Below are 13,729 nucleotides of genomic sequence, written 5' to 3'. Positions count from 1 at the left end.
GAGTTTGGTTGATTAGTAATTAATATAGAACGATATCACTTCCTTGATATGAAACAAACATTAATGTGTCAAAAATTGATGAAAGATTTTATCAATTTTCAAAGTTCTATCAATTTTCATATACTGTCTACTAATGAATACAGTAAAAAATGTCTTATGACCTTTTTTTTTTAATTTGAAATTTTTACTGGGAAGATGGAAAGTAAAAAACCAATTAGCAGAACTAAAACATATACCCCGAGTATAAAGGCTTCTCTCAAGATGCCGATGTAAAGCGGTCATTAAGAACGTTTTTCTACTGAATTAAACGCTAAGCGTGTTGTGGACAGCGGTGCAAGTTTAAATTGTCGTTCAGTAGCGTAGCCAAGAGAGGCGCAAAATTTGTGTAGAAGAGCAGATTTTTATGACACTGTATTTATCTATTCATGGTACAAATGATCATTGAAATGACAAAAAAATCTGCTCTCCTTCACAAATCTTGGCTACACTACAGTCGTTGATATAAAAAAGTGACACGTTACAGAACTCTGTAAGTCTGGACGGGGATTTAAGGCTCTTTAAATGAATAAAAACAGCTTTATATCAATCTAAGAGTAGTGGTGAACATTATAAAGCTTAAATCTGATTGGATGATATCAATATATACGATATAGATTTAAGACACCTTAAAAATGCGTGCTTGTCGTGCTCATCGTTCTCTATACATCAACCATTACTATCATACTCTCCTTGAAACAGACGTAGAGACGTGGTTGTCTGACATGCCCACTAAACGATGTTTACTCATATACCCTCGAAATCCGTGCTTGCCGTGTTCAGCGTGTCCGACAAAATATGTTTAGTCATATACCCTTGAAGTCCGTGCTTGCCGTGCTCAGCGTGTCTGAATTGTTAAAGAAAATTCTTACACCCTACCTTTACTTTACACCCTACTCATCTACACCCTTCACACACACAGACACTTGGCACACACCCCCCCCCCCCCACACACAGTGTCTTCATATCCCGTGTTTGCCGTACTAAGCGTGCTCATAAAACGATGTTCAGTCATATACCCTCGAAGTCCGTGTTTGCCATGTTCAGCGTGTCAGTCAAAATATGTTTACTCATATACCCTCGCAGTCCGTGCTTGCCGTGCTCAGTGTGTCCGACAGAATATGTTTAGTCATATACCCTTGAAGTCCGTGCTTGCCGTGCTCAGCCTGTCTGAATTGTCAAAGAAAATTCTTACAACCCTACCTTTACTTTATACCCTACTCATATACACACCCACCACACACACACACTGGCACATACACCCCCACACACACACATAGTGTCTTTATATCCCGTGTTTGCCGTACTAAGCGTGCTCATCAAACGATGTTCAGTCATATACCCTTGGAGTCCGTGCTTGCCGTGCTCAGCGTGTCTGAACTGTCAAAGAAAAATCTTACACGCTACCTTTACTTTACACCCTACTCATATACACCCTTCACACACACGGACACTTGGCACATACACCCCCCCCCACACACACACAGTGTCTTCATATCCCGTGTTTGCCGTACTAAGCGTGCTCATTAAACGATGTTTAGTCATATACCCTCGAAGTCCGTGTTTGCCATGTTCAGCGTGTCAGTCAAAATATGTTTACTCATATACCCTCGCAGTCCGTGCTTGCCGTGTTCAGCGTGTCCGACAAAATATGTTTAGTCATATACCCTTGAAGTCCGTGCTTGCCGTGCTCAGCGTGTCTGAATTGTTAAAGAAAATTCTTACACCCTACCTTTACTTTACACCCTACTCATCTACACCCTTCACACACACAGACACTTGGCACACACCTCCCCCCCCCACACACAGTGTCTTCATATCCCGTGTTTGCCGTACTAAGCGTGCTCATAAAACGATGTTCAGTCATATACCCTCGAAGTCCGTGTTTGCCATGTTCAGCGTGTCAGTCAAAATATGTTTACTCATATACCCTCGCAGTCCGTGCTTGCCGTGCTCAGTGTGTCCGACAGAATATGTTTAGTCATATACCCTTGAAGTCCGTGCTTGCCGTGCTCAGCCTGTCTGAATTGTCAAAGAAAATTCTTACACCCTACCTTTACTTTATACCCTACTCATATACACCCTTCACACACACTTGGCACATACACCCCCACACACACACATAGTGTCTTTATATCCCGTGTTTGCCGTACTAAGCGTGCTCATCAAACGATGTTCAGTCATATACCCTTGGAGTCCGTGCTTGCCGTGCTCAGCGTGTCTGAACTGTCAAAGAAAAATCTTACACGCTACCTTTACTTTACACCCTACTCATATACACCCTTCACACACACGGACACTTGGCACATACACCCCCCCCCACACACACACACAGTGTCTTCATATCCCGTGTTTGCCGTACTAAGCGTGCTCATTAAACGATGTTTAGTCATATACCCTCGAAGTCCGTGTTTGCCATGTTCAGCGTGTCAGTCAAAATATGTTTACTCATATACCCTCGCAGTCCGTGCTTGCCGTGCTCAGCGTGTCCGACAAAATATGATTAGTCATATACCCTTGAAGTCCGTGCTTGCCGTGCTCAGCGTGTCTGAATTGTCAAAGAAAATTCTTACACCCTACCTTTACTTTATACCCTACTCATATACACCCTTCACACACACAGACACTTGGCACATACACCCCTCCCCCCACACACAGTGTCTTCATATCCCGTGTTTGCCGTACTAAGCGTGCTCATCAAACGATGTTCAGTCATATACCCTCGAAGTCCGTGTTTGCCGTGCTCAGCGTGTCCGTGAATTTCGAAACAAAAAAACGTGGGCCTTTTGTTTTCAATTTCCAAGACCAGACGAAGGAAACCCTTGGGTGCCCCGGCAACTGGTAAGGCAAAGCAGTCAGAAATAAAAACTTTCACAAATCCCAGACCGGGCTGGATTGGTTCTGGTCATTGAATTCTTGAAGTTGAAGTATCTTTTAGAAGTTGAAATCTTAACCAGAGGTCGCGTTGGGTAGTTTCAGCTGAACATGGCATCGTAGCAACCTGAAATTGGACGATAAAAAAGTTCTTCCAGTCTCCGTTGTTGTTTACAACGATGACAGGGGATGTCTAAAATCTATTAAAATGAACAATAACGGAGACAGGAAGTTCTTGTTCGCAACATATTCCGATTTAATTTGCTACAACAATGACTGTCGCGATTTGAGGTCCGCTTCTGTAGCATCAAAAGTTAGCTTTGAATGCAAACATTCGAAGTACCCCAGTGTTCAGTGACGGAATTTAAGATCTGTGATATCACAGAATTCACTCGAGACCTGAAAAAACAAAGTGATATCGTTAAAATGCAGTCTCTTCTAAACAAGTCTGACTTTAAATATCCTGCCGTTGCTAAAGTTTCCTGCAAGAGCTACGCAGTGAAAGCTTTCACCAGCACTACGGCAGAAATGAATTATGTCCACGTAAAGGTTACTGCCATAAAAGGAAAGAACCAAATTAGGTGCATGGCCAACGACTGCAGGAGGAAAAAAGGTCGCACAAAAACTGTAAGTAATTTTTTCAGTAAATTTGGTTCTATTCTGCTGATTCTGCCAAATCAAACTCCCACCCAAATTTTAGAAAATTGATCACTTGCTGAATTAAATTCAAACTAAAATTTATCCACTTTTTTGGTTCTTTTGTTGTTATGTTTTAAGTGTCCTTCAAATTTAATTTTATCTTATTTACTTCTTGAGCTAAATTATAGAGGCCGGGGGAGAGGTACTGACCTTGAGGGCCGACAGGGATGTGCCGCTGGAGTTTGAAAAGTGGACCCTGTCAGATATGAATTTTTGGTAAATTTGGGACCCTGTCAGATCTAAAAAGTTGAAGAATTTTCTCATTTTCACCCTGATAAGTGGCAAAAAACTTCCCACTGGAAATATTGGCAGAAATATTGTCCCCGATGGAAAATTATCCTCCAATTTTTGTCCCCATTGAAAATAATCAAATAAACCAATCCTCACTGCAAAATATTGTGTTATTTTTCGCATCCCGACTGGATTGTCTGACTTGACACTCCAACCATAAAAAATATGGGGATATCAATCTCCATCGAGTTTTAGTACGTTATTTTTATCCCCACTGGCTGAAAAAATCCTACTCGGTCTGTGAGAAGGGGGTATTGTCATGATCTACTGGTCAAAATTCAAAGTTGCCTTTTTATCAACCATTGACTTATTAACCTTTAAATGCCATGTGTGGTAACCGCACTGGGCTCAACTCCAGTGTTTTAGAATCATTCTTAGGTAAAATCATGAAATCGATAAAACCATTTTTGAAGTCTCTATCCCAAATGGCAAAAAGATTTCGTTTTGGTGCTAAAACTCGTGATCTCGTGATGAAAACTTTGAAAAAAAAAGAAAATACCCCAAACGATTCACATAATATTCATATAAGTTCAGCCAAATCCAACCATTTTTGACGTCTCCAGGCTGCGCAAAAGTTTTAGCCTCGTTTTGGTGCTAAAACTCATGACCACGCCCTTAGAAATTGAACTTTTATAAAAATGAAAAAGGCACCCTATGATATTGACTCAAGTGTGCCAAATTTCAGCCAAATCTGACAACTGTTTTTTAAGCGTCCAACCTGGAGTCTGCCCTAAAGTTTTCGGACAGATTCTAGCTCAACTGAAATTGAGAATGTCTATATGGTCCGTAAAATATAATATATATTTCAATTAACTGGATCAAAACGATGAAACTCAAATTTGAATATCCATTATCTATCACTGGTCAAAACTTAAAGCACATAGCCCTTTACAATCATAAAGATACATACAATCACGGACAAAATGTTGTAGACTTTTCAAAATCGAGCACGCTTAGTACGGCAAGCACGAGATCTGAAGACACTGTGTGTGGGGGTGTCCGTGTAGGGGTGTCTGTGTATAGGGTATGTGGGTGTGTGTGTGGGGGCACTCGTAAAACTGAAAGGAAAAGGGTGTAAAATTTTAACAAATTCAACGAGCACGCTTAGTACGGAAAGCACGAGATCTGAAGACACTGTGTGTGGGGGTGTCCGTGTAAGTGTGTCTGTGTATATGGTATATGGGTGTGTGTGTGGGGGCACTCGTAAAACTGAAAGGAAAGGGGTGTAAAATTTTAACAAATTCCACGAGCACGCTTAGTACGGCAAGCACGAGATCTGAAGACACTGTGTGTGGGGGTGACCGTGTAGGGGTGTCTGTGTATAGCGTATGTGGGTGTGTGTGTGGGGGCACTCGTAAAACTGAAAGGAAAGGGGTGTAAAATTTTAACAAATTCCACGAGTATGCTTAGTACGGCAAACACGAGATCTGAAGACACTGTGTGTGGGGGTGTCTGTGTATGGGGTATGTGGGTGTGTGTGGGGGCACTCGTAAAACTGAAAGGAAAGGGGTGTAAAATTTTAACACATTCAACGGGCACGCTTAGTATGGCAAGCACGAGATCTGAAGACACTGTGTGTGGGGGTGTCCGTGTAGGGGTGTCTGTGTATAGGGTATGTTGGTGTGTGTGTGGGGGCACTCGTAAAAACTGGTGTCTGTGTAAAGGGTGTGTGTGTAGGGTGCATGCTGGTGCAGCCTTGAGAGCTATTACTCCTATCGTGAATTATTCCTAATTGGTATTTGGGTTAAAATTTTAATGGTTTTCTAACAGCCAGTCAGATTGCAGCTTTGTAATGTTCACCGAAACCCGAATCTATATAGCGACCCTAGTGCAGTGGTAGAGCATCCGTCATGTGGCCGGGTAGCTCAGTCGGTAGAGCATATTTGCCTTACAATATAAGGTTTGTGGGTTTGATCCCCGGTCACCGCCAACTCAGTGGATGATTAGCTTAGATTGGGTAATCTGATCTAGGCGGTAAGTTACTGGGAGCTGAGAGTAGGTGTGGCACTCCACCTCAGTATTCTATCTCCCAGGTCTAGCGCAAATAGAAATGGGAATAGACTCCCTCACTCCCGGCTCCGCCGACAGCCACCAGATGAATATACCTACTACTTAGAGCATCCAGCTACGATGCGCAAAGTTGTGGTTTCAACTCCCAGGTGGGTCATGCCATAAAATCCGAAAATGGTACTTGATGCCTCTCTGCTTGATGCCCAGCAATTAAGAGAAGGATTAAGAGTAAATGGAGCAATCCAGGGAGAAAGAGTGGCGCTCTCTCCTACATTCGGGTAGATAGCTATCGAAAGAGGAGCCTTCGGGTCGCCTCCGACTGCGGCCACAGACTTACTTACTTATGAATCTATTGCTTTCAGAGGAAGAATATCAAGAACAGATTGGCATTAAACCTCGCGATTCCTTCTTTGTCAAGTAAGAAATTTAAATCTATTTTGGTGTCCCAGCTGACTAACAACGTTGTTTCAACGTTGATGAAATATTCACAACGTCCATACAACGTTAGATGAACGTTGAAATAACGCTTTTGTCAGCTGGGATTAGACTATTATGTCCCATTTATCTGTTCTTATTTTGTTCTAATAATTTTCGCTGAGTATATTCTGGAGTCGATGAAGCTAAAATATCACTAAAATGTGAGAGAGTTTTTGTGTCGAATTTTGCGAAACAAAAAACAAATAAAATCTAATTTCCCCAAATTTTTCAGAATAGGTACCCTGTAATTCAGGGGTGGTGCCCTCCTTAATTCTAGTGAACTGCAGTTGCAATACTTTCAACCTTTCTGAGACTAGTACCAAAGTGATTGTACCTAACCCTTAGCTTTTTTCTCTTCTCCTATTCCTTCTCTTTTATCTGAAAAATTGGGAGGAAGATTTTGAGAGATTAGCAATAATATTTTTGAGAACCTATTTCATATATACATGAAATAGTCAACAATCTCCGTACTAACCCAGTGCCGTAGCAACTGGGGGGGGGGGCAAGGGGGGCTATGCCCCCCTCCCCTAATAATTTTTTCAAAAATAGTTATTTTGCAAAATGCAAAGTTTTTCTTTTTTAATTTGTCATAATTGTCTTTATGTGCATGTTTTGAGTGTATTTTTAAGCCATCTAGAGCTCAAATTTTCAGAATTTCCCCCCTCGGGCCAAACCATGGTTGGCCCTCGCGGTGTCACTAAACTTCATCCCCCCCCCCAATATGAAAATGCCTCCTACGGCACTATAGCCTAACCTATATTATTCGAATCGTTCTATAATTTGAACTAAATCATCGGTACCCTCCGCTGGAAAGTTGTAAAAAAGAATTTCCATGTTCCTAATCTTTTTATGATTCGAAAAAATTTTTGGGTCCTTAAGGATGAAATTTAAAAAGAATCAACTATATTTTATACGTTTTTTTATAAGAACATTCAACATTTTTGAAGCCTTCGGATGTTCTTAACTTTTTGGGTTTCCAGCCTAAAAATGTTCTTAACATTATTTTAACCAAGTTTTGACCATTTTTATTCATTTTCCTGCTAAGAAATCGAGTGCTTTTGAGTCCATAATGCATTAAAATGTACTTGGCTTGTTTTTGATATTTTGACCTTCGAAGCCTCATGTTCTTATATGGGTTGTTCTTATTAAACAAATGTGTATACAATGTTTATTCAGAACACTCAGAAGTTTTGAAGATGAAAGGAGACAGAAAGTTTTCAATAAAGATGAAATTCTGCACGTCAAAGATACCAGCGAATCAAACCAGTATTGGATAGCATACAGAAAAAATAACATTGGAAATACTCCTCCATTAAAAATACCGTCTATGAGATCACAGTAAGGATTTTTATTCATGACACTTTTCCACATTTAAAAGTGCGAAAAAAAGTAATACCTTATCGGCCAAAACTTAGTCGGCCTTAATTTTAGTCGGCCTTAATTATTAATCGTCCCTAATTTTAGTCATCTCGTCAAAATTTAGTCACTAAGGGCTGACTAATAACTAAGTTTCGGCCATTTCTAAATTTTTAGTCGGCCCAAATTTTAGTCGGCCCAAATTTTTAGTCGACCCTAATTTTAGTCACCAAGCCAAAATTTAGTCACTTAGGGCCGACTAAGTTTTGGCCGATAAGGTATGTGTTTTTAGAAAACTTATCTAATTCCCCTTGCTACACCCGGCTGACTATTTTTGAACTTTATCATGCTATCTAACGCCAGAACACTAAGGCCACAACTGCTACGAGAGAAGGAATCTGCATGATGACTCATAAGAGGACTCGGACTCATTTTCTAGAAGATGTTTTAAAAAGATAAAAAAAATAACTATAAAATTCGTGAATAGTCTAAATATTTTCAATTCTTTTTTTTCAAATTCTTACCTAAAACCTTGAAAGAGGGACTGCTTGTTCAATTTTGTGGTTTCTAACCTCACCTTGGACAAGTGAAATTAAATAAAAACGTGGTCGCATGGTGTTTTTTCACAAGTAACCAGGATATTCTTGATATGCGTAAGTTAATATGACGTCATATTTTATAACGGAAGCACTCGAAAAAAGCCGGATTTCGACCTCCGTGTTTCTATTTTTAGTAACAGAGAGGGGTCAAATCCTGGATTTTTTCGGGTTTTTCCGCTAGAAAAATGACTTTCGCATATCAAGAATATGGTGACAATAATGTATCTTATATTTCTTTTTTTCCCGCAGTTTTTCTCGGCAATATGCAGATCACACGTATCAAGTAATCGATGCTGATGAGCCAGCACCACCACCGCCACCGCAGAGAAGAGGATTTTTTAACTTTGGTGGAAATAGAAGCTCTTCCATTCAAGGTAGTTTGTTTAACCCTATTCAACCTAGGCTTTTAGGGGCGGTTCAGAACTAGGGGGCTGATCCTGTACCACCCTTTAACTTTTGATCTAGTGGGTCTTTTTGGATGAAATTTGGCTCACAAAATCCTTCTCACATAGGGTAACTTTTGACAACATTTTTTTTGATGACGTCACTCATCATGCCCAAAGTGAGCAAAAACTTTCCTTTGTTCTTATAAATAGCTATTGTATTCTAACAAAGACTTTAGAAAAAAGTTGCCTGAGTTTAAAATGCTTAATTTATCCTAAATATTTACGGCTTAAACGATATTTGACATAAAAAATAAATTTGTATTGGAACAGTGTCAATTTTTGTGACACCTTACTGTCAGAAATGCCATCAAACTCAAAGTGTGAAAATTTTTAGGTGTCAATTTTTTTTAAATTTTGAAGCTAGATAAAAGTTAGGAATTTACAGAAAATTTCATGGCAAAAGCTCTTTTATTTCAGGAGCTATTACCAATAATTTGACCTCCGAATAGAAACAGCCACAGCCCCCCCCCCCCCTAGGCCGAATAGGGTTAAAAGATTATTGAGTTGAAGTATTAAAGGTTTTGCTTTTAAATAAGAGTTTAATAATCATTTGCTTACTCATCAATTTTGATTCACAAGCTTTTTCATATTGGATTGACACGGATGTGGACCAAGATTGGTCATAAACAGGAAAAGAAAAACATTTTTTTGCTTATATCAACATAACAATATGCAGACCTGTGATATGAAAATATGTCTGATATAGAATGGGAACACTTGTTTAAAAATAAAACCTTTAATGGTACACTTACCTTTAGTTGAAGCGGTTGCCGAGTGGTCTAAGGCTTCAGTACCGTAAACAAGAGGTTCTCAATTCGAATCTTATCCCTTCCAATTTTCCGTTCAATTATTAGATAGCTAAGCCGACTGGCTGTGGACCCCATGAAAACAATCGAAAGACTGCCTTAAAAGTCTTAGATTACTGGACATTCAAGCTAGAATATCGGGTCTATAAATAAGGGGTTCTCAGTTAGATTTCCCGCTCCTTCAAATGCTCTGTTCATTTTGTAAGGGTTGAATTTTCTGCCCATTTTCCCCGTGGGAGACCCAGTAGGGCTGTTGAGATGGAGTTTTTATAAGATACTTTAATAATTGGTCATTTGAAGTAATAACAATGACGCGTTCTTTAGAAAAAGTAACAAAATTGTTTTATTACTGGTTAACGACCAACAAAATCAAATAAGAGCTTTTAAAAACTCTATCTCGTCCCCAATAATGTGATATTAGGATGATTTGATTATGTTCCCTGACCAACAGTTTTTTTTCTTACACGAACTATGAGGCCATAGTATTATTTGAGGCATCACTTTTTTTTGCTTAAGAAAGTTTGATGATTCCTCTCTAGCCACTTCGGGGTTTCAAACTCAAAGCTAAGAAAGTGAAAATCCAAAAGAATTCTGCGATAAAACTAAGACACGATAATAGGTTTCAGGCTGAAGAAAGTGCGGACCTGCCTGAATGATGTGGTAAAACTTCAAATTAATTCGCTGGAGGACAGAATCAAGTAATTTGATTGGCCAAATTTGGAGATTCTTGGCTCACTCGTTAACTAAAAAATGGTCAAAAAACTATCAAAATCTTAAAAAAGTGGATTTTTTGCAAATTTATGCATTTTTTTGACTTTTTGCATTTTTTTGACTTTTTAGCTTAAAATATCGCTGAAAAGACTGACTTTTGATTTTTTTGCTTGACCCATGAAATCCAATTCAAATCCTACAAGTTAGACTAAAAATGACGATTTCTAACTCAAACTGGGCATTACAGGAGGGCTTCGTCCTCCTACATAGCCCATGTCTGATATACTCAACATTGGCACTTAAAGGGTTAAGCAAAAAAAAGTGAAGCCTTAAGTTTGCCCCACATTTAGAACTTTAGTTGGATAAACACGTTGACCACGTGTTTTGGATGGGAAATAGGTGGCTTCATTTCTTATCCAGGAGTTTGGGATCTAGCCCCTTCCTGGCTTTGAAATCAATTCAATCTTCAAGGGACCAAGAATTCTCTTCGAATAAGAGAAAGATTCGAATTACAGAGACTATTTCATACCACTTTCTAGCTGCGGAAACCAGGATTTTATTTCGAATCATAGAAATATTCGAATAGTAGAGGTTCGAATTATAGAGAGTTGACTGTCTATAGGGCTACTTAGACTACACAATATATTGACGAACAATATTTGGCAATATCGTTTTCGGACCTTAATGTACGAAGTAAATAACAGGTACTTCATTATAAAAGGAATTTTCTTTCTGTAAAAAATCCCTCTATATTGTTGGAATATTACAAATCGAGCTGACAATATATTGCAGACACATTTTCAATTGGCACTCAGCAATATATCATCAATATATTTCCTGACAATATATTGTGTAGTGTATGTAGCCCTTATGCATTTTAAATATTTTTCAGATCTTGACACATTTTACGAACTACTGGATCCGGTAGAAGTGAGACGTGCGTACGAACAAGACAATATGGGACCTAGTATTGCTATGAATGGTGTGGTCAACGGATAAATCTGAAAATCTAGCCGGTAACCGGGTAAAAATACTACTTTATCGGATTACAGTTATTAGTTGCGACTCTTAGCATTCGAGTACTGCCGAAGAGACGGAAATTTACAAGAAAAAACCAAATTTTATGAAATGTGTGAACTTGTCGTCCCTCTAAAGTCTAGACTTACGTAGACAGGAGACCCGTCGTGTGTTTTTTTATAATCGTTGATGTACACAAGACGGGTTCGAGCTGTGAGTCTAATATTGGACTCACATTTTTTACAGTGGGAAATTCGAATTTAGCGCTATCCTCACTTACTAAAATAAAAACCAAATTTCGAAAGTTGCGCTTTCTCTAAGAAAGTGTGACCAGTAAAAGAATAACAAAATTTGATTGGCTATGTTTTCAACCGTTATTAGGATCTGAGAAATTGCTATACATTTCGCCATCAGTTTATCAAAGAAGAAATCATAGCATGGATTCCCAGGCTAAAGACTTACGTGACTGATTTTTGTTATATTTTTGTCGAAATTAGATATTGTAGACTTCACAACCCTCTTAGCAAGATTTTGACTATCCAGAAAAATTTTCCTTTGTCCCTCCAAATATCCTAATTATGATTGGAAGAATTTACACAATATACCAGATAATAATGGACGAAATGTATAAAGGACTTACAGTTATCTGACCTGCTCCTTTAGAGCTTTAACGTGGGCGGCCAAATTTTATAGTGGCGCCCGCCAATCCAAAATCGGAATACCACATTATTTCGAACCACCGGGTTTTCGATCATTAGACTTCAGAATTATCAGAATTAAGAAATAGTTTACGTATGTTTGATATGCAGGCCATTATATAGGGAGTATTTTAAATAGAGAATTTCTCTTTACTCAAATCTTTTCATTTCAAATTATGTTATTTACGTATTTTAGAAAATTCTGTATCTATGTTATGTAAATTTGACAATGGCTTTTGTAAATATAATTGTCTTTTGTATGGAATTTAAAGCTTATATCCAATAACCGTATAAAGGTGTCAACTTTGTTTTTACTTCTCAATGAGAAGTTCTCATTGGCCATTTTAAGAAAAAAACATGATGGTGTGACGGGTCCTTTTTTGGCGTCATGTTTTATTTGAAAAATATAAGGATATCAGGGCTCACTAAGAACAATTTGTACTGGAATTATTCATCTTTCTAGGTCGACCTTTTTGACCATAGCCGCCAATTGCCTCGCAGACAATTTGTCCGTTTTACCACCCTAAACTCAATCCAATCCTTTTTTTACACTTTGTTCTATTGTCTTTAGGTGCCTAAAAAAGACTGGGACGGTTTTAAGGTGGTAAAAAATGCCCACGCGGCAATTGACGGCTACGGTCGAAAAGGTGTGTTCCACCTAACTATTTTTGATAAACTTGATGGTGCAGTTAACTGGTAGGCCTGGTGAAGTCTGTCCCGATGTAATTTGCAGCGGAGATGAAAGGGGTTAATAAGGCTCAATCAATCAGTGATAAGTTTGAAAAAAGATGATGTTGCCTTTCCCAAAGATTACTACTACAAGGGTGTAAACATTTGAAAAAACGAGACATTTTTGAATAAAGTTTCGTAGTCTATCAATAATTATAACTTTAGAATACAGTTGATGCTCTAAAACTCGACGTTCCAGTATTACACCCCCTTCTCACAGACCCACTGGGAACCCTTCCAACTGGAAAAATTGGCAAAAATATCATCCCCAGTGGAAAAATAAACTCTAATTTTTGTCTCCACTAATAATAATCAAATAGACCAATCCTTACTGCAAAATATTGTGCTATTTTTTCCAGCCCCACTGGATATTCTTGCTAGAAAGCAATGGAATTCAAGTCCCCAGCCATAAAATACATGGTAATATCAATCCCCATCGAATTTTGGTCCGGTATTTTTACCCCCACTGGCTGATAAAATCACATTGGCACTGTGAGAAGGGGGTGTAGTATTCGATATGCTCTAATTACTCGATAATGTTGTTTAATGTTGCCGTCAACGATGCTAAACTGTTTATTCGATGAAAATCAAGTAAGAGGGCGTCAACTGTGAATTTCTCGACGTTCTGCAACGTCGTCCCCATGCCTAATCTCTTATTTTGATTGATGCGAGGACATTAGCCCTGGATTCGTCTGGGTTTTTATTACCTTTACGAAGTTTAGTTTTGGAAAAGCATTATCATCACATCAAGTAAGTAGGAATTGAGCAATAATTTTGGTCATTTTGTTTTTTTAGTGAAACAACCAAAATATTAAAGGTAGATATTAATGACACGACTGTTGCTTCAGGAATTGTATGATCCCTGCTTTGGGAAAAAACATCTTATACTTCTTGTATTTTGGTGGGTATGTGCGGGGGGTATTCAGGCAAAGCAGGGTATCTGCATGCCTTAAGAGTCGGTTTTTTCACTTTTTAAATCA

General features: G+C 38.7%; 1 protein-coding gene across 2 annotated transcripts in view; it reads left to right on the top strand.

Moving 5' to 3' along the window:
- Window positions 1–11,627, top strand: part of LOC136811968 (tight junction protein ZO-1-like) — a 33,712-nt gene extending 22,085 nt beyond the window's left edge. The window contains exons 13-16 of one of the 2 annotated variants that reach the window (XM_067068574.1): window positions 6,273–6,327; window positions 7,564–7,725; window positions 8,592–8,716; window positions 11,198–11,627. In XM_067068574.1, coding sequence (XP_066924675.1) covers window positions 6,273–6,327; window positions 7,564–7,725; window positions 8,592–8,716; window positions 11,198–11,304 — 449 coding nt within the window. In that variant the 3' untranslated portion in view covers window positions 11,305–11,627. The remainder of the gene's footprint in view (window positions 1–6,272; window positions 6,328–7,563; window positions 7,726–8,591; window positions 8,717–11,197) is intronic. The other variant, XM_067068572.1, reaches the window with a different exon arrangement.
- The last annotated feature ends 2,102 nt before the right edge of the window (window positions 11,628–13,729 follow it).

This window comes from Clytia hemisphaerica, unplaced genomic scaffold (assembly GCF_902728285.1).
Source record: "Clytia hemisphaerica strain Z4C2 unplaced genomic scaffold, Clytia hemisphaerica genome assembly, whole genome shotgun sequence".
Taxonomy (NCBI): Eukaryota; Metazoa; Cnidaria; class Hydrozoa; order Leptothecata; family Clytiidae; genus Clytia; species Clytia hemisphaerica.
Note: the sequence above shows the minus strand (reverse complement) of the source record. Positions and strands in the feature narration are given on the sequence as shown.